This window comes from Piliocolobus tephrosceles, chromosome 6, assembly GCF_002776525.5.
Source record: "Piliocolobus tephrosceles isolate RC106 chromosome 6, ASM277652v3, whole genome shotgun sequence".
Classification (NCBI taxonomy): Eukaryota; Metazoa; Chordata; class Mammalia; order Primates; family Cercopithecidae; genus Piliocolobus; species Piliocolobus tephrosceles.
Window position 1 is genome coordinate 47,938,038 of NC_045439.1, and position 25,423 is coordinate 47,963,460.

The window sequence follows — 25,423 nt, forward strand, 5'->3', positions numbered from 1 at the left end:
TGAGGAGGTAGACCTGGCACTCTCGTAAACCCGAAGCCTCCGGCCGGTAACCTCCGGAGGCGCAGTATCATGGGCCGGCTTTGCAGCTGGTACTGGATTGGCGTCCCGCCCCGCGCTCCTGCGTAAACACGCGGTTCCCTCGGCAACGTTCGGAACCCACGTCAAAGGCTCCGCCGGGTCCCCAGAGACCGCCACCCCTCCGGCCGAGCCCAGCTCCCCGCAGCGGCCGCTAGCCCCCGGCCCTGAGCCACCCCTCCGACCTAGCGGCCGCCGCCCCCGCTGCGGGATGAGCAGATCCGCGGCCGCCACTGGGCCCCATGGAGGAGCCGCCGCCGCCGCCGGCCCGCCCACCAGCGAGCATGGCCTTACTGGGCAGCCCGCACCCCGGCGCCCCCTCCGCGGCCGGCCCGCCTGGCGGGACTTCCTCCGCGGCCACGGCAGCCGTGGTCTCCATCAGCACCGTGGCGACCGCGGCGGCCGCGGCGCTGGGGAACCTGAGCGACGCAAGCGGTGGCGGCACAGCTGCCGCTCCCGGTGGCGGCGGCCTTGGCGGGTCCGGGGCAGCGCGGGAGGCGGGGGCGGCGGTGAGGCAGCTCCTGAGCCCGGAGGCGGCGCCGCTGCTGTCGCACGGAGCTGCGGTGGCGGCCCAGGCGCTCGTCCTCCTGCTCATCTTCCTGCTGTCTAGCCTGGGCAACTGCGCGGTGATGGGGGTGATCGTGAAGCACCGGCAGCTCCGCACCGTCACCAACGCCTTCATCCTGTCGCTGTCCCTATCGGATCTGCTCACTGCGCTGCTCTGCCTGCCCGCCGCCTTCCTGGACCTCTTCACGCCGCCCGGGCGCTCGGCACCTGCCGCTGCCGCGGGGCCCTGGCGCGGCTTCTGCGCTGCCAGCCGCTTCTTCAGCTCGTGCTTTGGCATCGTGTCCACGCTCAGCGTGGCGCTCATCTCGTTGGACCGCTACTGCGCCATCGTGCGGCCGCCGCGGGAGAAGATCGGCCGCCACCGCGCGCTGCAGCTGCTGGCGGGCGCCTGGCTGGCGGCCCTGGGCTTCTCCTTGCCCTGGGAGCTGCTTGGGGCGCCCCGGGAACTCGCGGCGGCGCAGAGCTTCCACAGCTGCCTCTACCGGACCTCCCCGGATCCCGCGCAGCTGGGCGCGGCCTTCAGCGTGGGGCTGGTGGTGGCCTGCTACCTGCTGCCCTTCCTGCTCATGTGCTTCTGCCACTACCACATCTGCAAGACGGTGCGCCTGTCGGACGTGCGCGTGCGGCCTGTGAACACCTATGCGCGCGTGCTGCGCTTCTTCAGTGAGGTGCGCACGGCCACCACCGTGCTCATCATGATCGTCTTCGTCATCTGCTGCTGGGGGCCCTACTGCTTCCTGGTGCTGCTGGCCGCCGCCCGGCAGGCCCAGACGCTGCAGGCCCCCTCGCTCCTCAACGTGGTGGCGGTCTGGCTGACCTGGGCCAATGGGGCCATCAACCCTGTCATCTACGCCATCCGCAATCCCAACATTTCGATGCTCCTAGGGCGCAACCGCGAGGAGGGCTACCGGACTAGGAATGTGGACGCTTTCCTGCCTAGCCAGGGCCCGGGTCTGCAAGCCAGAAGCCGCAGTCGCCTTCGAAATCGCTATGCCAACCGGCTGGGGGCCTGCAGCAGGATGTCCTCTTCCAACCCGGCCAGCGGAGTGGGAGGGGACATGGCCATGTGGGCCCGCAAAAATCCAGTTGTACTTTTCTGCCGAGAGGGTCCACCAGAGCCTGTGACGGCAGCGACCAAACAGCCTAAATCCGAAACTGGGGATACCAGCCTCTAAGATGGTTGGGATGGCCAGCTTATGAAGGCAAATTTCCACTCGCATTATTTAATGATGGAAGATTCTGGGGGAGAGTCGTGGATTTCATAAAGCCAAACATTTAAAGCTGGAGGCGGGGGAGGCTTACCACTTTCCCCAAACAACATAAAAGACAATGTCCCTTCTTCAAAAGTGCCAAAAGGAATGTAAAATGCAAAAATTAAAACAATCTTAAACCACATAACTAAGCATTGTGAACTGTAAGTGCCAAAAATGACAAAAATAACATTCACTATAACTGAAAAGCTCATATTACAGGACCACACTGTGAAACAAACAAAACATTGAATGCAGCTAGTATTGTTCAACTACGTAGAATTTCAGGAATGAATGGAGACCCTCAGAGCTGCTTGAAAGCCCCTCTAAATCGCTAGCATCCAACAAAACTTTAGCTTCTAGAGCTTGCACCTCTGACATGCTTTGGGTGCTTAGATTGCAAGTGGAAAAGTCTTATCCTTACACACATTGGTGCACTTCCTCACCCCACCCCCAATAACCTTTGTGGAAAATTGTTAATTCACTTAACCCGTTTAAAATCATTTTAGGATTTTGAAAAGGTGGTTATTATTAGATAAAATTCAACCATCTGAAGGACAAATAGAAGTATGAACATAAATGTGTTTTTAAAATGTTTTCCAAGATTATATGTAAAAATTAACATTCCTTCCACCCGCATCATATCCCCAAAATGATCTTCCTTGGAAAACTTTGAAGCTTTATCCTTACTCTAACCTGCTACTTTTATTTCCGATAAATTTTGGGATGCTGCTCAGAATGTTTTCACATTAAAAAAAAAAAATTTTCATTGTAGAAAATCTTTGTCTTTTGAGGTAAATTTGATTTTTGGAGATAGCCAAAAATATAATTTGAAGTCAAGTTGATTGAATAAGGTGAGTCATGCCACTTTATTTAAATTATTATTATTTTTTTAAATGAGACCTCTATAAAGCCACAAGGTTGGGTTTCCTATGTGGCTTTTAGCTAACTGAAAACGATTCCAAAGAGAAATTCTATAACTATTTTGAGAAGCAGCCTCTTGGAATTAGCATAGACTTTTCTGAGAAGATCATACTCTTCTACATTTAGAAATTTGGTGTATTTTGTGTTTTTTAAAAGAGCTGATGGTTGCTTTATAGCTATGACTTGTCAAAGATAATGTAGTATTAAAGGGAGAATAGGTGTGGGACTATATGTAACAGGGTATTAAAACACAGGCATGAAGTTGGAGAAGAACTTCAAGCAAACTGAAAATATCTTTAGAAATATGTAAATCAAAGATGCTTTTTAAATATCTATCTTAGCAAAAAAGATGGTTTTACAATAATTCAAAAACGTAATTCAGGATTTGTGTAGGTGAACTTTCTAATGTTAAATACAACTATACACAGGATCATTTACTCAGAATTTTTAAAAATGTTATTTTTCCCTCTTTCTTTCCCTCCATCCTACCCCTCTTTTCTTCAATATTTCATAGCCTTAATTGAACAAGTTATTTACAGTAGATGTGAAAAGACATTAGCTGTCGTATGAAGATTTCAATGTGAAATAGCCAGCATTTTCTTCCTGTAAAGTATTTAAATATGTTTTTAAGTATTTCTTTGTTTGACACGTGGGTGCATGTCATTATTTTGTAATCAAAGGTGGAAATATATGATTCATGTCAGAGCTAAAGATGTTTTAATTTTTTCTGCTTCTCAGTGTATCATCACAAATCAGAAGTTTGTAAATTGTGTACTACACTCGATGTAGTACAAAGTAGATGAGATAATCTCTCCCCTCTAGCCCTTATTTTATAAAGCATATACAGACTTCATGCAGCTGTACTAACAAAAACAAGTATCTGTAGTATTTGACTGTTAAAGGCAAAGATTGTGTATTTTTTGACACCAAGTCACTTTTGGGATTTAGAGAGAAATGGTAAAGTCTTCCAATTATAAAAGATATCATAGAATAGGAAGTACAGTTGTGAATAAAGGGCAGAGAGTTAGAGATCTTAGAGTAAGGAGGTGAACGTGTTGCAAAATAGTGTGTTGCCTGGGAAGAAGAATTGAAGGAAGGCATTGAAAAATAAACGTGGTATAGAAAAAACCTACCTGGTGAGTGAAGGAAAAATCTGAGAGATTGGAAGTGACAAGGTGATGGCAGGAAGAACTTTAAGGAAGAAAAGGAATTCCAGCCCTACCTCTTCAGTGGCAGGAAGTTTTAGGAAAAGCATGGCTTGTGAAAGAGACCGTTCTGTTAGTGGCTCTGAGAGTCATGGTAGGCAAGAATTAGAGGGGAAAAAGATAAAGTTGTTCATAAATCACTGAACAATTTACAATGCTCTAAATTGTTTGTTTTTAATCCAAGGCTATCCAACTATTTAGTGGTAGAACTAGGATTTGAACTGCAGTCCGTTTGGCCTCAGAACCCCATGTTTTTTCTCTCTATTCCCACAGAATTCTACAGGTAAGGAAATCAAGAATAATCACTTATGGTACTGTCATCATCATCATCATCATGATCATCATCTACCATTTTTGTTTCCTACTTTATATAAGGGCAACTTCCTGGGAGCTAAGGCTACTAATAGGTAGAAGCCACGGTACTCATCTGCAGAGGGCTTACAGCCTCAGCAAGGACCTTGTGGCTTTGTAACAACAATCAGCCATAACAAGTTTACTTGTGGAGAAGAAAAGGTGTAGCATTTTCAGAAGAGGCTATCAAAGAAAAGAGATGAACTTGGAAGCAAGAGATATGCAGGTATAAGTCAGCCACCCATTTGATCCAGTGTAAATACTTAGACATTCAATACCTCAAAAGGTGAAGAAAGAATGATTCTCAAAATAATCTAAGACTTCGACCTTTCCGTGTGCTTACTGTGAGTATGCAATTTTAGTGACTTCATGGGAAAAGGAGAAAGAAAAGCTATGAAATACTGGAATGTATTAAATATTGAGTACTATGTAAAGGCCAGAATGTAATCCTTCATGTCTCATTCTGCTTCCCGTTTGGGTATTTCATTTGGGCGGAAATAATGCAGCAACAGGTAATACTCTGTATAGTAGGTGCATTAGCTTATTTAATCCTTAGAGCAATCTTATGAAGGCATACTATATTATCACTCTCCCCATTTTACAGATGAGAAAACCAGGGCACAGAGGTGTTATGTGATCACACAGCTTAGTAAGTACTAAACATGAGATTTGCACCTGGCAGATTGGTGCCAGAAGTCATCTCTTAACTGCTATACTGTACTGCCTCTGTCTTTTGAAAAAGACAATGAGAAACCTGGGACAGTGCCAAGGAAGATAAAGACAACTATCAAAGGGATAGGAAAACAGCATAACATTTAAAAGAAAAGATTCTGTTTTTGATTTGGAAAACAACTATATGTGTGTGTTTTAAAAAAATACATATGAAGAGTTTCTGAGCAGTTATTTTCTGGAAAAATTCCACTCAAGATGACCCCAGTCATCCAACTTCCCCATTCCTGCTCCAGCACATCTGAACACCATTGGAGAAAAATTACAGAATCAGATCAATTAGTACCCACTGCACTTAGAATCCATAGCCTTGCCTGCCCCTTCCACCCTGCTGGCAATCTCAGCATTTTCACGTGGCAGCTCACTCCTTCTGCCCTCTTTTGTGACCCTTCAAACTTTCTCCACTCAAACATTTAACCAACCCTAACCTCTTGGAATGTGACTTTTGTTGCTACTTCTCCAAGAAAATAGAAGCCATCAGATAAACATTTCTTCATATTTTAGCCACCGAACCTAACTAAACTAGATTTGTACTAGTTCTCAGTTATGTTTTCCAGTTATAATGAAGCTGGTCTCTTCTCCATCCTCGGGAATCTCATGCTATCTATTATTTCTGTTCCCCGGTATCCTTAGCCTTCCGACTGAACCATATCCCTGCCATGAGCACTTAAGCATGCCCTAATCTCTCACTTGAGAAGAAAAATTCCCATTCTTCCCTCCTTTTCTCTCCCTCAGTTCCTTTCCGTCAGCTAACTCATCGAAAGAATTGCCTGTACTTGTACAATTGATCTAAATTCTAGTCTACACTTTTAGTGGTATAAGAAAGAAAGTAATTATTTTTCTGCAACTTGGCATCTTACTCTGCCAGATGGCAAAACTTAAGATGACAGCATCTACGTTCTAGGGGCTTATTAGTGCCAATGCACTGGTGACCCTAAGTTCTCAATTGTCATCCATTCACCCTGGCATCTGCCAAGGCATCCATCAGTCTGTCTCTGGCCTTATATCCATGGCTTGCTGAGTAATTATTTCCCACTTAAGTCCAAGAGGACCCAGCTCAAATGACCACTTTAGAGCCCCTTTCTAAACACAAAAAAAGCATGACTCCACCTCAGAACCGTAGAGGGCTGTGACCACACCCATTAGGAGGTCACAGGCTGCTTTATAAAAATTTTTCAAATATTTTTGATTTTTGATATATTTTGATATTGTTGGGTCAATAAATCAAAATTATACATAAAACATGCATTGGAAGTTCCACTTCTGGAATGGCAGTGAAGAGCTCTGTGGATCCCAATTAAACAAGTGTAACTGGTGAACATTATTTTCAAGACAATCATTTTAAATCTTTTTAAATTGTCCTAATGGCATATAGAAAATGGAGAAACATTAATTGAGAAAATCTACTAAAACTCAGTAAGAATAGTGAGTCTGTGGCATTTGGATTATAACCCACTCACTCTCTCACTGTTCCCAGCTCAGTGTGACAGAGACTCCATTCCAGGTGGAAAAAAGCACAGGGCTCCTTCTTCTCTGAGATCCCAGGACTATCTTATTCTCCTCAGAGGGGCAGGTTACAAGAACTTCACATCTCTCAGGCTACATGTTGCAGAGGTTAAATTCCAGGTGAGTGCAGCCAAGAAGTTGGGGATTGTCTTCTTCTACCTACCTCCAACTCATAGAGCAAATGCTTTACTAGGGTGTGGCATGCTGGGAATACTGGGGCCATGATTATTCTCAAAGAAGCTCATTTGTAGGACTGAGACTTCATGCTTGAACAGGCAAGCTGAGAAGACCAGAGGTTATGACCCCCCACCCAATGCCCTACTTTTGGAGCAGCCATTCCAAAAGAAGCAGGCCACCATCCCTGCCCCCACAGTTCAGAGCCATGACTCAGAGAGTTTGCATAGGAGTAGAGACAGGCCTTTAAACAGACAGCCCTGAAGCTGTCTCCAAGGGAACTAATTTTATTTAAAACAAAGTGTGAAGAAGAAGTTCAAGTCTATGGGCATTCTCAAAAACAGTGGAGTTTTGGTGGTAAACAATTAAGAGGAGGCTAGAAACTTCATGAGAGATAGAAGCTAAACCATAGGCAGCTAGTTTACCAGAGAGAACACAGAAAAGAGACAGCTAAAAAGAGCTCTCTTGAGGTCTAAACAAACCTCAAAAACTACCCCTGCAGTTGGATCAGACGTGAAGCAATGTATGCCCTAGAGCATTGTCAAAAACAATAAGGCAATTAGCAAATAATTGATGACTCCTAACATCTAGAAGTGATCAGGAAAAGAGACAAACAGCCCTACTAAAGCCACTGTTTTCCAAGGGTGACTGTAGGCATACCCAAGGCTGTGTTCTCTGAGGAACACCACCAGAGGCTTCACACCAGGGAGCAAAAAGACTACCCCAAAATAGTCCAGTAACTAAACAAATAAATAAACAAACAGACAACAGTAATAAGCCCCACAGAAAGAGGAGTGGAAACCTGTATCTGGAGCTGCTGCAGAGTTGCTCCATGAAGGTTTTTCTTAGCTTTTTCCCTGGTTCTCTCTATTGAAAGTATCCAGTTTGCAACCACAAGAACTATAAATATATGAGACATGCACAGAAATAGGAAAATATGAACCATACCTAGGAAAAAAAAGCAGGCAACAGAAGAAACTGTCCATAAGAGGGATCAGATAGCAAATTTAACAAACTCTTTGAAGTAGGCATTATGAATGTGTTCAAAGAATTTTTTAAACTATGCTTAAAGAAGTAAAAGAAAGCATGTTGAAAATGTCTCATCAATAGAGATTAGTAAAGAAGATAGAATTTATAAAAAAAGAAAACGTGGAAATCCTTGAGTTGAAAATTACAATAACTAAAATTAAAACTTAACTGCAGGGACTAAACAGTAAATTTGAACTGGCAGAAGAAAGAATTAGCAAACTTGAATATAGTTCAATAGAGATTATGTAAGCTGAACAACAGAGAGGAAAAAAAAGCAGAAAAAATGAATACAGTCTCAAAGACCTTTGGGAGACCATTAAGTACATTAACATATGTGTAATGTGACTACCAACAAAGAAGAAGAGAGAGAAAAAAGAGCAGAAAAAGTATTTGAAGAAATAATGGTTGAAAACTTCCCAAATTTGAGTCTTAAAAGAATTAATCTACACACATCCAAGAAACTCAAGAAAATCCCAAGTAAGACAAACACAAAGAGACACACACAGATAGCAAATAGTAAAATAGTAAAAATGCTGAGAGACAAAGACAAAGGAAAAACCTTGAAAGCAGCAAGAGAAAAACAACCTGTCACACACAAGGGAATCCCAATAAGATTAACAACTGGCTTATCAGAAACAGTGCAGGCCAGAAGGTAGAGGGATAACATATTCAAAGTGCTAAAAGAAAAAACTGTCAACCAAGAATCCTATATTTAGCCAAACTATCTTTCAACAAATATACATTAGAAGTCTCTTGCCTACATCTGCCCTATTCACCTTGTCCTCACCTTTCTCAGGCAACCACTTTTTATTAATTTTTTGTTTCTTTATGTAAAAGTAAGGAAAGACATATTAATTTTCTCCCTCTTGTACACAAAAGTTAGCATACTATATGCACATTGATTTTTTTCATCTAACAGTATATCCTGGAAATTGTTCCCTATGATATATTCAAAGTTATTATTTTTCTAAATAGCTTCATGGTATTCCACTGCATGGATATATCAAAATATCCAAATATTTGGTAATATCAAAATGTAGCCACCTTCTTTTGATCGATGATAGTATGAAATTAGAGATAATTTTATACTATTGGAAAATGATGCTGCAGTGAAGCAACTTACACATAAAACATTTTGTATGTGTGCAGGTATTTCTATATGGTAGACTCTCCTAGGTAGGAGTGATGGTTCAAAGGCTAAATACATTTATAATTTAATACAAATTGCCACATTACTTTCTCTATGAGTTGTACCATTTTTCACTTCCACCATCAAGTTATGAGTGTGATTGTTTCCCTGCAGTTTTGCCAATAGAGTGATTTTAGACTATTTACATTGTGGGTTACAACCAATGGTAAGTCATGAATTTAGTGTAATGGGTTATAACCAACATTTAAAACAAACTGAAGTGGTGTAGGACAGAATAAAACATATCAGATTTCACCACACATAGTTTGATAGTTGTAAAATTCTTTGGTACTCCTCCCTTCAAATGATATAAACTAATTTTTTTTCCCCTTAAGTGTGAGCTGTATTTAGTGACTCATTATTTTTTTTTTAAAACTCATTAGGGGTTGTCTCAACAAGTCAAAGGAAGAGCAGCCCAAGAATACCATCAGAGATGCAGCTTTCCAGGCCTCCATCCTGGACTTGTAGGTTTTGTATTAACATACATTTACTAGATGACTTGCACCTCCAGGTCTCCACTCTCCATTCCAAGAAAGAAAAAAGGGAGAATAAGGGCTTTTCCCAAAACGTTTTGCCTTTCTAATGAGGAAGACATGACCTTCCCAGAGATGTCTGATTACATCGTATTGCCAGAACTATATCACATGGCTATCCTCAAGTGTTAGGGAGATTGAAAAATTGAAACTTTTTAGCAGAGTGCATTTTCTTCCCCTTAAATAGTGTTATGGTGATCATTTTGATGAATAGAATGTGGCAGAAGTGAAGATGTCTTAAATATTATGACAAAAAACGGTATTGACTGTGGCTTTCTTGTTGCTCTTTCTCAGTTCAATTATTCTGGGGAAACTCAACTGCCATGTTGTGAGGACACTCAAGCAGCCCTATGGAGGAGCCCACATGGTGAGGAACTGAGGCCTCTTGCCAACACCCATATGAGGGAGCCGTCTTGGAAGTAGCTCCAGCTGACATCTTAATTACAACCCCCTAAGAGACCTGTATCAGAACTAACCAGCTAATCTGCTCCAAGTTTCTGACTTACAGAAGCTTTGAGAGAATAATTGTTTTAAGCTGCTAAATTTGGGGCTAGCTTGTTACACAATAATAATAACTAATACACATAGTAGAAATAAGTATGGGTTCATGAAACATTTCAGTTATATGTGAGTGTGTGCTAGGTCTCAGTGTAAAATGAACCCCTTCTTATAGGTTGCAGTAAAAAACAAAATGGAAAATTCTGCACAAAACAAACCAAGCAACAGTTTTCTACTCTGAGGTCTTGCTGCTGCCTTCCTGAGGTCTACACGGGAATTAAGACACAGGTCCTCTTTGCTTTCAGGTGCCCCAAACTTATTAGTGGCTCATGCAGCCTTCATTGCCCCATCGTTCTATAACCAGGCCAGTTACCAAGGGTGGGCAGGAATACACAGGGCACAAGGACACTTCTCAAAGCTCTATCTACATCTAAATTCTCCTTAATTTTTTTTTTTTTTTTTTTTTTTTTGAGACGGAGTCTCACTCTGTCACCAGGCCGGAGTGCAGTGGTGCGATCTTGGCTCATTGCAATCTCTGCCTCCAGGGTTCAAGAGATTCCCCTGCCTCAGCCTCCCAAGTAGCTGGGACTACAGGCATGCACCACCAGTCCCGGCTATTTTTTGTATTTTAGTAGAGATGGGATTTCACCATCTTGGCCAGGATGATGTGAATCTCCTGACCACGTGATCTGCCTGCCTCGGGCTCCCTAAGTGCTGGGATTACAGGTGTGAACCACCGCACCCGGCCTCTCCTTGATTTTCTAAGCTCCTCTCATCCAACCTGAAAACATCTTTATCTAGTCTTTAGGATAGTCATCCTGGCTTTTACAGCTTTGTGTGTTCTCTTGAACTTATTATCCTGATTAAAAACCTTCCTATTTAAAGCAGGACCAAAACTTTAACAAACCAAAGACCTCTCTGTTTTTGGCACAGCCTCCTTTAGTTCAGAAAATCCTAAAGGTAAGGGAAGTCCTGTGTGTATAAGGAAATACAGTGGAAAAAGCCTTCAAATAATATTTGAAAACGTTATTCACATATTGTCTTTATTTCAACTCACATTCCTTTCTCATTCCACTTTTATCTGACTCCTACACTCATTGCTTAACAGAATTAGCTACAGAATAGGTCACAAATGACCTAAATCCAATGAATACTTCTCAGCCACCTTACTTGACCTTGCCAAACATAAACCACGTGTATTAGTCAGCGTTCCCACAATAGGCTATCTGCAGTCTGAGGAGCAAGGAGAGCCAGTCCAAGTTCCAAAAGTGAAGAATTTGGAGTCCAATGTTCAAGGGCAGGAAGCATCCAGCATAGGAGAAAGATGCAGGGTGGGAGGCTAGGCCAGTCTGTCTTTTCACATTTTTCAGCTGATTCGATTGTGCCCACCCAGATTAGGGGTGTGTCTCCCTTTCCCAGCCCACTGACTCAAACGTTAATCTCCTTTGGCAACACCCTCACAGGCACACCCAGGATCAATACTTTGCATCCTTCAATCCAATCAAGTTGACACTCAGTATTAACCATCACAAGTCACTCCTTGTCAACCATCACTCCTTGTATTAACCATCACTCCTTGTCAACTTGAACCCATACACATATCCTGAGATCATACATAATCTTCAAATAAAGATAATAATAAGGTCATAATTACACCTAACATAATATAATTATCCTTTGTACAACTGGAAATGCACCAATCCCCAACCCAAATGCTATTTCATAAAGTTTACAATACTTAAATGCTGATGTGGAGTCAGTAAATCTTATGTCACATCATGAAGGAGAAAGGAAATAAAATGAAGATATTTTCTTAGTACAAATGTATACATACACACAAACATGTTTTTAACAAAAGAAGGAGGAAATATTCATGACAGTTACAGTCCCTGTTTTTGCAGCTAGTCATGTGGTCATAGCTGGTATTGATGACTACCGTCTTCTACTACCCATTCTGTATTCCCTTTGCCTTTAGCAAGCACTTCAGCAAGTCATGTTTTCTTCCTGTGGAGTGACCCAAACCTTCATTCCTGAAGCATCTGGGTCATTTGTTGTCCTGCCTGGATTGAGCTGTGGTAGTTTCCCATTGACCTTAATTACAGGGCATGGTAATACTAAGAGAAACTCTAATGGAGCTCCTGTATTCCATGCATACTCTTCTTTACCTCCATTGTGGAGTAGTAGACTGAGTTCATATTGATAATCCGGGTCAATCACCCCAGCCAACACTGTAACTCACTTCTTAGCCTGTTGACTTCAAGGTAGGAGGAGCCCAAAATGTCTAGGTGGCAATCTTAACTTCCAGTTTAATGGAATCATTGTTGTGTCTCCTGGTGGCAATGTTCCTTCTTCTGGAACTAAGACCTATAGGCCAGGAGAATGTAATGTCATGGGAAAGCTAGTGGATCACTAGGGGGTGATGGTGACTGGTGCCACTTCCACCCCTTGATTCCTGAACCTGCGAATCCTGGCTATGAGACAAACAGTACCATATACTGGACACCAATTCAGAGCATATGTGACCTTCTGGAGAACTTTGCCCCAGCCCTGCGAAGTGTTGTCACCTAGTTGGCATTGTAATTGTGACTTCAAAAGGTCATTCCACTGTTCTAACAATCCAGCTGCTTCAGAATGATGGGCAACATGGTAAGACCAATGAATTCTATAAGCATGAGCCCACTGACACACTTCTTTAGCCATAAAGGGAGTGCCTTGGTCAGAGACAACGCTGTGTGGAATATCATGATGGTGGATAAGGCATTCCGTGAGTCCACGGATGGTAGTCTTGGCAGAAGCATCATGTGCAGGATAGGCAAAAACCCCTATCGGGAGTAAGTGTCTGTTCCAGTGAGGACAAACCTCTGCCCTTTGCATGATGGAAGAGGTCCAGTGTAATCAACCTGCCACCAGGTAGCTGGCTGATCACCCCGAGGAATGGTGCCATATCATGGGCTCAGCATTGGTCTCTGCTGCCAACAAATTGGGCACTCAGTAGTGGCCATAGCCAGGTCAGCCTTGGTGAGTGGAAGTCCATGTTGCTGAGCCCATGCATAACCTCCATCCCTGCCACTATGGTCACTTTGTTCATGAGACCATTGGGTGATGACAGGGGTGGCTGGGGAAAGAGGCTGAATGGTGTCCACAGAACAGGTCATCCTATCCATTTGATTATTAAAATCCTCCTCTTCTGAGGTCACCCGTTGGGGAGCACTCATATGGGATACAAATATTTTAATGGTTTTACACCACTCAGAGAGGTTCATCCACATACCTCTCCCCCAAATTTTTTTGTTGCCAATTTTCCGATCATGCTTCTTCCAAGTCCCTGACCATCCAGCCAAACCATTGGCTACAGCCCATGAATCAGTATATAATCGCACATCTGGCCATGTCTCCTTCCATGCAAAGTGCATAACCAGGTACACTGCTCGAATTTCTGCCCACTGGGAAGAGTTCCCTTCACTGTTGTCCTTCGGATGTCCTAGAAAGGGACTCTAGGTGCTGCAGCTGTCCACTTTTGGGTAGTGCCTGCATATCGTGCAGAGCCATCTGTGAACCCTAATCTTCTCTTTCTCTGTGAACTGGTCATAGGGAACTCCCCATGAGGCCATCGGTGCAGGCTTGGGGAGAGAAGGCAGGGTGGCAGGAGTGGGAACCATGGGCATTTGAGCCACTTCCTCATGTAAATTACTTGTGCCTTCAGGACCTGCTTGAGCCAGATCATGTATATACCACTTCATTTGATGATGGAATGCTGCCGTGCACAACCCACTTTATGGCTAGATGGGTCAGAAAGCACCCAATTCATGATAGGCAGTTCAGGTCACATGACTTGACGACCCATAGTCAAACATTCAGTTTCCACCAAAGCCCAGTAATAGGCCAAGATCTGTCTCTCAAAAGCAGAGTAGTTATCTGCAAAAGATGGCAGGGCCTTACTCCAAAATCCTGGAGTCCTCCATGGTGATTCATCTATGCAGGCCTACCAAAGGCTCCAAACAGCATCCCTGTCTGCTACTGACATCTCAAGCACCATTGGATCTGCTGGGTCAAATAGGCCAAGTGGCAGACCAGCTTGCACGACAGAGTGGACATGTTGCAGAGTCTTCTCCTGTTCTGGACACCACTCAAAACCAGCAGCCTTTCAGGTCACTTGACAAATGGGCTGGAATAACACACCCAAATTAGGAATGTGTTGCTTCTAAAATCCAAATAGATGGCCGGGTGCGGTGGCTTATGCCTGTAATCTGAGCACTTTGGGATGCTGAGGTGGGCAGATCATGGGTGGGCATCCTGGCCAAGATGGTGAAACCCTGTCTCTACTAAAAAACATATACAAAAATTAGCTGGGTGTGGTGGGGCATTCCTGCAGTCCAAGCTACTCGGGAGACTGAGGCAGGAGAATCGCTTGAACCCGGAGGGCGGAGGTTGCAGTGAGCTGAGATTGCGCCACTGCATTCCAACCTGGTGACAGAGTGTGGCTCTTTCTTGGTTGTAGGAGGGGCAAAACACAGCAACTTATCCTTCACTTTGGAAGGAATATCTTGACAAGCCCCACACCACTGGACCCTTAGAAATTTTACTGAAGTAGAAGGTCCCTGAAGTTTAGTCAATTTATTTCCCATCCTCTGGCACACAAATGTCTCACCAATAAGTCCAGTGTGTTTGCTACTTCTTGTTCACTGGATCCAATCAGCATAATGTCATTAATGTAATGGACCAGTGTGATATCTTGCAGAAGCAAAAAGCAATCAAAGTCTTTCCAAATAGGATTATGACTCAAAGCCAGAGAGTTGATATACCTCTGAGATAAAATAGTAAAGGCATATTGCTGCCCTTGCCTGCTGAAGGCAAATTGCTTCTAGTGGGCCTTATGGATAGGAAAGGAGAAAAAGACATTTGCCAAGTCTATGGCTGCATACCAGGTACCAGGAGATGTGTTAATTTACTCAAGCAATGAAACCACATCTGGTACAGCAGCTGCAATTGGAGTCACCACTTGGTTAAGCTTACAATAATCCATTACCATTCCCTAAGATCCATCTGTGTTCTGCACAGAACAAATAGGAGAGTTGAACAGGGATGTTGTAGGAATCACCACCCCTGAGTCTTTCAAGTCCTTGATCAGGGCACTAATCTCTGCAATCCCTCCAGGGGTGTGATGTTGTTTTTGATTTACTATTTTTCTAGATAGAGGCAGCTCTAATGGCTTCCATTTGGCCTTTCCTACCATAATAGCCATCACCCTACCAGTCAGGGAGCCAATGTTGGGGTTCTGCCAGCTGCTAAGTATGTCTATTGCAAGTATACATTCTGGCACCAGGGAAATGACCACAGGATGAGTCAGGGGACCCCCTGAACTCACTGTAAGTCAGATCTGAGCTAAAACTCCATTAATTACCTGACCTCATAAGCCTCTAATTTAACTGGAGGACAGCAATGACGTTTTGGGTCCCCTGGAATCAACGTCAGCTCAGAGTCAGTGTCCAATAGTCCCCAAAATGTCTGATCATTTCCCTTTCCCCAGTGCACAGTCACCCTGGTAAAAGGCCAGAGGTCTCCTTGGGGAAGGATGGGAGAAAGATTCATGGCATAAATTGTTGGTAATGTAGTGGGGTCCTTCCTTAAGGGGACCTGTCCTCCCTTCATTCAAGTGGTTCTGGGTCTGTAAACTATCTCAAGTTTGGAAATTGATTGAGGGGCTGTGATTATCTGTTTTTATAATTCAAATTAGTTTTTTGTCCATTCGGCCTGGAAGTTTTCTGCTTATATAAATTAAGTTAGATGCAGTAGGCTTCCTATTAATTTCACTTCTAGGAACACAGTGATTAATTAGCCAATGCCAGAGCTCTATACAAGTCAGACTATTCTGATTGCTGCTTTGCCTCTGCTGTCCATTATGGTAGCTATGCCTACCTTGTCTTTGATGGTTGAGTGCCACAACTTGGACCCTGCCACCTTGGGATCCAATTATTCCCATTGAATTTAAATTTTGTAGTTGAGTGACTGCAGTTCCCACTGTTAGATCTGACATACGGAGAAGAGCAATTACAGGGCTCTTCAGAGATGCAGGTGCTGCCCTCACAAATCTATTTTGCAAGGCATTGGTCAAGGGTATATATTCTGGACCCTCCCAGCTGGGATGAGTAGGTCTAAAGTGACTAATCCACTCCACCATCTGAATCCCCCTGAGCCTTTGGATCCCTTCCTCTAAATTAAACCAAGGGAGATTAGGCATTTCCAACTTGCTCACAGTGGGCCATCTTTTAATCCATATTTCAGCTAACCAAGCAAATAAACTATTAGAACCTTTTTTAACTCCCTGAGCTGCAACTTTCAATGCAGAGTTCCTACTTAGTGGGTCCAAATCAATAAATTCAGCCAAATCCAACTCTATGTTCCTTCCACCATTATCCCACACCCTTAATATCCATTTCCATGCCTGTTCTCTAGATTTCTGTTTATATAAATTAGAAAACTCAAGTGGTTCTTTTTGACTGTAGCATACCTCCTCATAGGTCACACTCTCAACCTCACCTCTAGGGGCCCACCAGGACTTTAGTCTAGTTATAGGTCTAGAAGCAAACAGGGGTGTTAGGGGAGGCTCCTGAGGAGAATCAACATTATCTTGTCAGGCAAGATAATGGCCTCAGGGGAGGCCATTACTGTTGTTGGATCAGTGCAACAGTGGATCCTGAGGCAGCACAGAGTTTATCTCCTCAGACAAAGGTGGAAAGGCTGATGGCAACATGGGTCGAGGAGTGCATGTTGCCATGCCGCTACTGGGGATGTTTCTTCTGGCAAGAAAGGTTCATCAGAGTTTACAAATTCAGTGTCCCCAGCTTCATCAGGGTCTTCCCACATGTCCCCATTCCGAGTTGCAGGGTTTCATTCTTTTCCAATCAATGCCCTCACTTTAACAGTAGACACCTGGAGAGGCTGTGCAGGCACCTTTTGTTGTGGGTCAGTCATTTGCATGATAAGATCTTGTGTCTGTTTTTCCACAATTTCAGTTCTTTCTCTACAGCTGACAAGACTCTCATTCAGGGCAATCTTAGCAGATTTAAGGCTTAGTATCTGCTTCTGAAGCCAGGAGATAGAATCCCTGAATTCATCATTTTCTTTCATCACTTTGTACACTAAACTTAGAAGCAACCAACCAGCTTCATTATGTTCCTTAGTTCTCCACGTATGGTCAAGGTATTATGTATAGAGTCACTAAACCCCTTGCCTCTCATGAAAGATGAATCAGGAGTGTCAAATATATTTATTTGGTATAACTCTCTAAACAGTTGATGCCAAATACTATCAGTGTTCTCCATACTATTAGAATTAGAGTCCTTAGCATTTTTTGTCTAATCATGTTATGTAGCCAACTCCAGAAACCCCAAAACCAATGAAAGAACTCCATCCTTAATATTCGGTTTCTCTAGAACCACTCCTGGTACCAAAATGTGTGTCAGTCAGGGTTCTTTGGAGGGACAGAACTCTCCAAAGATATATATGTATTTAAATATATTTAAATTTTGTAGTTGAGTGACTGCAGTTCCCACTGTTAGATCTGACATACAGAGAAGAGCAACTACAGGGCTCTGTTTATTAAGTATCAGCTTAATTACTTTTTTAAGTATTAACTCACACAGTTACAAGGTTCCACAATAGGCCATCTGCAGGCTAAGGAGCAAGGAGAGCCAGTTCAAGTTCCAAAAATGAAGAACTTGGAGTCCAGTGTTCAAGGGAAGGAAGCATCCAGCACAGGAGAAAGATGTAGGCTGGGAGGCTAAGCCAGTCTCTGTTTTCACATTTTTCTCCCTGCTTAAATTCTAGCACTGCTGGCAGCCAATTCAATTGTGCCCACTCAGATTAGGGGTGTGTCTGCCTTTTCTAGCCCACTGACTCAAATGTTAATCTCCTTTGGCAACACCTTCACAGACACACGCAGGTTCAATACTTTGCATCCTTCAATCCAATCAAGTTGACACTTAGTATTAACCATCACATCATGGTTGGCCCCACTTCCCTTTTGGAAATGTTCTTGTTCTGATGTTCATGTTTTTACTCTTTCCTGGTTTTCCACTAACCACTCTGATCATTCCTTCCTAACCTCTTTTACTACTTTCTCTGCTTCCCCATCTCACATTTTAAAAATTACTTTAAAAATAGGTAACATGTGCACATGATATGAATTTGAAAAGGTACAAAAGGGTACAGAGTGAAAAATAAATGTTTCCCTTTTCCTTCCTACCCTTGATACCTAAAACCTGCCAATCATCAAGTCCCTTTTCCCCAATCTGTTCCTCTTCGACCCCAGAGTCATTACCTAGGCCAGGCTCTTACCACTAATTTCAATGGAATTGATGACCTAGTTCTGGATTCTCCATGAGAAACCCAATTTAACATGCATCACAAAATATTTTGGAGTTCCCAGTTGGCCTTCCCCATGTACTCAAGAAAATGTCTATTCCAATGGTCTCTGTGTTACTCTGCCAGACACCATTGTTAATCCAAGTAGCTCTGCCAAGAATAGTAGCTAAGAAGGAAGTAGAGATTGTGCTTAGCGGACAACATTCTTCAAACATGGCATCTTTTCAACTTTTTTTAGTAGACTTTATTTTACAGAGCATCTTTAGGTTCACAGCAAAACTGAGTTAAAGTACAGAGATTTCCCATTTATTTTCTGCCCCAACACATGCAAAACCTCACCTGTTACCAATATCCCCCACCAGAGAGGTACATTTGTTATAATCAATAAGACTACAATGACACATTGTTATCATCCAAAGTCCATAGTTTACATTAGGGTTCATTCACTCTTAGTGTTGTACATTCTATGGGTTTTGACAAATGTCATAACATGTATCTATAATTATAGCAATATGTAGAAGAGTTTTATTGCCATAAAACTCCTCTGTGCTCCATCCATTCATCCCTTCCTTCTCCCAGTCTCTTGAAACCACTGCTACTGTTACTGTCTCCATGGTTTGCCTTTTCCAGAATGTCATATAGTTGGAATCATACTGTAGGAAGCCTTTTCAGATTGGCTTCTTTCACTTACTAATATGCATTTTAGGTTTCTCCATATCTTCTCATGGCTAAATAGCTCATTTCCTTTTAGAGCTAATATTCCATTGTCTGGATGTACCATAGCTTATTTATCTGCTTATTTACTGATGGCATCTTGGTTGCTTCCAATATTTTGCAATTATTAATAAAGCTGCTATAAACATCTGTGTGCACATTTTTGTGAACACTAAGTTTTCAACTAATTTGGGTAAATATCAAGGAGCATGATTCTTGAATTGTACATTAAAAACATGTTTAGGTTTGTAAGAAACTGCCAAATGGTCTTCCAGCATGGAGGTACCATGTTGCATTCCTGCCAGCAATGAATGGGAGTTTCTGTTGCTCCATATCTTTGCCAGCATTTGGTGTTATTAGTGTATTAGATTTTGGCCATTCTAATAGGTGTGTGGTTATATCTCTATGTTGTTTTAATTTGAAATTTCCTAATGACATGTAATGTTGAGCATCTTTTCATATGCTTATTTTCTATTTGCATATATTCTTTGACGAAGTGTCTATTCAGATCCTTTGTCCATTTTAAAATCAGGTTGTTCATTTTCTCATTGGGTTTTCAGTAATTTTGTATTTTAGTCAGATATGTCTTATGCAAATATTTTTTTCCCAGTCTGTGGCTGGTTTTCTCATCTCTTTTCAACATTTTCAAAAAGAAAATACATAAATATGACAGTTGGTAAGATTGTGATGAAAAGGCATACAGTAGCTCTTATCAGTAGGAATATTACTCCTCCCTAAAGAGCATTTCAGAAATTTGGGGAAGCATTTTTTGTCTCACAACATCACTAGCATTTAGCAAATGGTGTCTGAGAATTCTGGATGTCCTATAAAGTGTGAGAGAATACTGGCCAATGCAGATTTTCTCACATCCCATACAGCTTTCAAATGTCCCACCAGACACTGAAATAGCTGACAAATTTATGAATCATTATGTAATTCCATAACTTTAGTTCATTCTGCATAGAAAAAAGTGTTTTAAACATGGTTTTAATATACACAAAAACTTTCTAGAAATGCAACTGTATTTACAAATTGCAATTTTTATTATATCTATTTTGTTTAGATTTTTATTAAATAATATTCACCCATTTGGAAAGCACTATCATAATTTACTACACCACTTGAGCTAATGGACTGTGAAAAAACACTTTTGTATCAGTCTACATTTGTAGCTATTATAATTGCTGTGATTCTACATTTAAATGTAAGCATCTAACTACTTCATTTTGTTTGTTCTGCAATAAAAAGAGCCTACAGATCATACAGCAATATAAATTAACACTATAGGCATTTTGCAAAGAGAAAAACCTGGATACAAAAGGGTACATACTGTATAATTCAATTTATATGAAGTTCCAGAACAGACAAAATAAGTATATGGTGAAAACAAATACAATTTCTAGTTCTTTGCTGCTAGTTCCCATATGTCATCCACTATATCCGTGTTTTCCTTTAAGCCCTAAATACATTTATAATAAGTACCTTTAGAGTCTTTGTCTTCTATTTCAAACATCTTGGTTATATAAAGTTGGGCTTTTATTTACCACTTCCCTCTCTTTGATTATGGGTCATATTTTCTTTTCTTCCCTTTTTTTCCATGTCTAGTTATCTTTGATTGCATGCATAATATTATAGATGACACATTGCAAAGAATCTGGATTTTATGTCTTGTTTTAAAGGGCATTTATTTAAATTGCTAGAAGGTCCTCCAAATCCTTTCAGGCTTGGTGTCATTCTGTGTTAGAGTCAGTCTCTTTTGGTTTTGTCCCTTGTCCTAGCATGTGGCTCTTATTTTAAAACTTGGCTTTTATTTTCAAGGTATTTGTTGTCTTAAATGAATGCCTGAGGTGCTCAGTGAAATCTCTGCACTGTGGAGGGACTATAACATGTACAACATCATCTAGTCCAGTGTAATTTTAGGTATCTCTGTTCACCACTCACTCCTACAGTAGCCACTTTCTCCTAGTTCTCATGGTGATTTGTTCTGCACATGTGCAACCCAGCTCTACATCCAAGATTTATGGAGAGCCTCATTGCAGACATCTGTCTGCCTCCATCACATCACTCCTTTCTCTCTCACCCACAAATTCCAGTCACTTCAACTGTCTTGAACTCTGATTTCTGTCTTCTCAGCTTGGGAAGACCACCATTTTCTATTGGAACTCTACCTCCCAGGGTCAAAGTCTGAAAAATAGTCCTAGGTAGAAGGATGAAATAATTTACATAATGCACATGCCTATGAAGCGCTTAGCATGATGTCTGCACAGAGTAAATGGCCAATAAATGTTGATTTTTATTATGAAATCCATATTTGATACAAATTTTATTAAAGAAAAAAGTCTTATAAAATGGTATAGAGTAACCTCATTTTTGAAAACAAACATATTGAAATAAATTAAGAAGGATATCCACCAAATAATGTTACTATCAAGTAAGAATATCTTTACCAAACAATATAATTATAGATGCTCTTCAATTGTTAATAATTTACTCCATTATATTTTTTATAATAGGCATTACTTTTTAAAATGAAAGAATTTATTTTTGAATAAAAATAAATTACTAAAGAGCATCTTGAGGCATCTGTGTTGAAGAAGAAGAAAGGTGTAAGTCTCTCTACTTAGCCTTGGAGGGAGTGAAATAATGTACCTATCTTCTATACACACTGGGACCTCGGCGTTTTCAGTCCTGTTGGCTGGAGGCACTGCCATTTCTGCCTTTGTAGCCTCTGAGGGAGGCCTGAGTTACTGGCTTGGTTCCCTGACAATATACCAGACTGTAGTAACCCTTCTGAGTTGTGTATTTAACTAGTTAAAAATAATCCTGGAGAAAATTCAGTTAAGTTATAAACCAGTCTTATCTTTTTATTTTTAATCATGCTGTTATATGATCCTTCTCTCTTGGATTGAGATCATTTTTACATTTAACACTCAGTTCTTTCCTCTCCACATATGATAGAAGGAGTAGAGGACAGCCTCACCATCACTACTCCCTTGGTCCTGACACCTGGATCTCCCTGTATCATTGGCTAAGAAAGCACAAGCCATCAGATTCAAACATAAAAGTTGAGCTGGCTCAGCTGGATTGGTGCCATCTCTCTCCCCAACCTCGGGACTTTCTTGAGTAAGTCTATCTTTCTTAGAGGAATGTGCTCTCTGGTCAAAAGTAGAGAATAACTACATGAGATTAAAACAAAACATGCATCTACCTGATTCAATATGTTCAAGGGCCCCACTACATGGGGCAGTTTAATTGTTGTTTTTTTTGTTTTTGTTTTTGTTTGTTTTTTTGGAGACAGTGTCTTGCTCTCACCCAAACTGGAGTGAGGTGCAGGATCATAGGTCACTGTAACCTCTAACCCTTAGGCTCAAGCAATCTTCCCACCTCAGCCTCCCAAGTAGCTAGGACTACAGGCATGCACCATCATGCCCAGCTACATTGGACAGTTTAAAAGTAAAAACAATTGTCAATCTACTTGTTTTCTCTCCAGAGAACATAATCGATTTGACTGAAAAAAATTAATACTGGTTTATCTTTAGCTACCAGGACTACAGACAAACCAAAAAAAAAGGCAGCACATATTTCCTTACTTCCTGGTAGTCATTAAGTTCCTGCTGGCTTCTGGATGTCAGGGGTCCAGAGACAAGTGCATATTTTCTTGATAGCACTGCTACAGTACATCTATTTCCATTGTGAAGGGAGAAAATTCAAACAGCAGTTCACCTGCGATTTGAAGGCCTGAAATACTGCTGATTCCCCACAAGGAGGCTCCATTATCAAGTACAACAATTTTCAAAGCGGGAATGCCTCAACCATTTTGAAAAGCAACACATCATAGCACATTAAACTTTCATAATCTTTAAATGCTTTAACATTCTTATTGATAACAGTTTGGCTCTAACTATCACAAAAAAATTAATCTATCATTTTAGTGCTATGCGAAGCCAAGACAAATGTATCATATATTAAATACATAATTTAATTAATCTGAGTATTTAAACAAGACGGAGTTTTTTTCTCAGTGGAAGGAAGGGAGGACGATTGGTAATTATACTAAAAACAAATGTTCTTATGCTTCGGTTATTACATGTGATCAAAGAGTTGTCACATAGGTTCAACTTTGGCTTTCTAAGTCAGACAAACAAACAAAAGCTTTACCTTGGCTAAAATTCTTTATCTTTATAAGGCAAAACATATTGACTGTTAGCTCATTGCCTAATCGATAACACATATGTCATGGCATTATTTTAATATCACTCTTTAACAATAAAACAGTTAATATTTCCTATTAGATGGTATAACATCTTAAAATATTGGTAATAACAGTTCCAAATGGTTATAAATGTATTTGCAGTATTTGAACAGGAAATAGAGACTAAATATATACATAAAGAATTTGTTACAATTTAGATTTCTTTCAATGTATAATGTTGAAACTAGCTTTTCCTTTTGCCTCTTTAATTCTCTGAAAAAAGAACTTAGAATGACTTTTAGTGTATAAGTGTTCAATTAACTTTTCATTTAAATTATTTATTTTATATGATGGATGGAATGCATCAGGGCAACTGAGAAATTAGGCAAATTTCTTACATTTGGAAAATAGAGTTGGGCTTATGATTTGAAAGTTTCTAAGACTTTATTCCTTAGAGAGTAGTATTTTGGATGTATCTAGCATTTATTGATTGCCTCTATCAAGCCCTTTGCTCGTATTATTTCATATCAATGGGCCAGATATTACTATTTCCCATTCCATAGATGAAGAAGCTGAGACTCAAAGAAAAATAACTTGTTCAAGATCATATAGCCAGCTAAACAACAGTAGGACTGGGATTAGAACCCACAGCAGGGATGGATGGGAAGAGAGGCAGACAAGGGTGGAGGTTTGGGGATCTCCGAGTGTGGAGGAGGCAGGATGAAATCAAACAAGGGTAGAATCTTATCTAGGAGTTCACAAAAGTAGTAATTTATATCCCTTCGCATGCCTCCTTTATCCTTATCAGGACCTCTGCAGCTGGATGAATCTCTATTTTTCCAGTCAGTTTAAATCTTAAGCATCAATATTATATTTGAAACATAAGAGTGAAATTGCCTTTCTGTGACATCTTTTTAACTGATTACTGGGCACTTAGGCAACCAGCTCCTGAATGTCTATTTACTCTTAATAAAGATCAGGATTGCACCTAGCTAGCCTCACTAATAGAGTAGACCTTGTGGCGATCTTTCATAGCAGCCTGAGGCAAGCTGTCCCGAATTCACTGGAACTTGCTGATTTCCCCTGTGCACCTGAAAAAACCTGGTTCCCTTAGTGATGTCCAGTCAGCCTGAATAACTCTACTGCTTCCCCCCTGCCAGGACACCACCCACCCTGTCAACGGTGGTGAAAATCTGCAGCCTCTTATTTACCTTCATATCTGGGGAGCCTCTCCTATCCTTCTCACAAGGATAAAAGGAGATTGCATTAAAACTCACTTTGATTACTCTTAGCTTACATACAGACCCACCTCTTTAGGGGAAAGGGGAGCTTCTCCCAGTTCTGTCTTTGGAAATGGGAGGTTGGTCTTGAAGTCTTAGACTAATACAGATAGATCATTCATCACAAAGACTGTCTCTGGAAACTGAAAAAGGTAAGATTCTCTTAGAAACTGTGGGGTGGGTGTGGTGGTACATGCTCATAATCCCAGCACTTCGGGAGGCCAAGGTGAGCAGATGGCTTGGACCCAGGAGTTCAAGACCAGCCTGGGCAACGTGGTGAAACACCATCTTTACGAAATAAAAAAAAAAAAAAAAAAAATTAGCTGGGCGTGGTGGTGCATGCCTGTAGTCCCAGCTACTGAGGAGGTGGAGATGGGAGGATTGCTTGAGCCCAGGGAGGTTGACACTGCAGTGAGCCAAGATCATACCACTGCACTCCAGCCTGGGTGATAGAGTGAGATCCTGCCTCAAAAAAATAAGTAAATAAATAAAATATAAATGAAAAGAAAGAAAGAAACTGCAAAATAAGACAAGGGCAGGGTGGAGAGTTTGTCTTAATTACACAAGACACCCATACAACACGACAACACCCCTTTAAAACATACAAAGTCACGTTAACTTCAGAATTTCAAGATTTGGTTAAAAAAAAAGAGAAAAGAAAGGATGGAAAATGTGATACTGTATACATTTTCTGCTCTTTTTTTGCTACTGAACATTCTCTAATGAATGTCTCCTAAACATCTTTCTGTGACCTACTTTGAAAGGAGAAGAGAAGGGAGGGAAGAACAGAGAGGAGACTAAAGAGAGATAAGAAGAGGGAAGGAAGAAGAAGGGGCTAAGGAG

The 25,423-nt window shown here is 41.5% G+C and overlaps 1 protein-coding gene and 1 long non-coding RNA gene across 2 annotated transcripts; both read left to right on the plus strand.

Annotated features, from left to right (window-relative positions):
• The first annotated feature begins 169 nt into the window (after window positions 1–169).
• GPR135 (G protein-coupled receptor 135) lies at window positions 170–4,805 on the plus strand. Its single transcript, XM_023231566.3, has one exon. It carries the CDS (start codon window positions 318–320, stop codon window positions 1,815–1,817), a length of 1,500 nt encoding a protein of 499 aa, XP_023087334.2. The 5' UTR covers window positions 170–317; the 3' UTR covers window positions 1,818–4,805.
• A 5,306-nt stretch (window positions 4,806–10,111) lies between these two features.
• LOC113225137 lies at window positions 10,112–21,449 on the plus strand. The gene is made up of 2 exons (XR_003309772.1): window positions 10,112–11,298; window positions 17,732–21,449. It is a non-coding gene; the product is annotated as an uncharacterized LOC113225137 (long non-coding RNA).
• The last annotated feature ends 3,974 nt before the right edge of the window (window positions 21,450–25,423 follow it).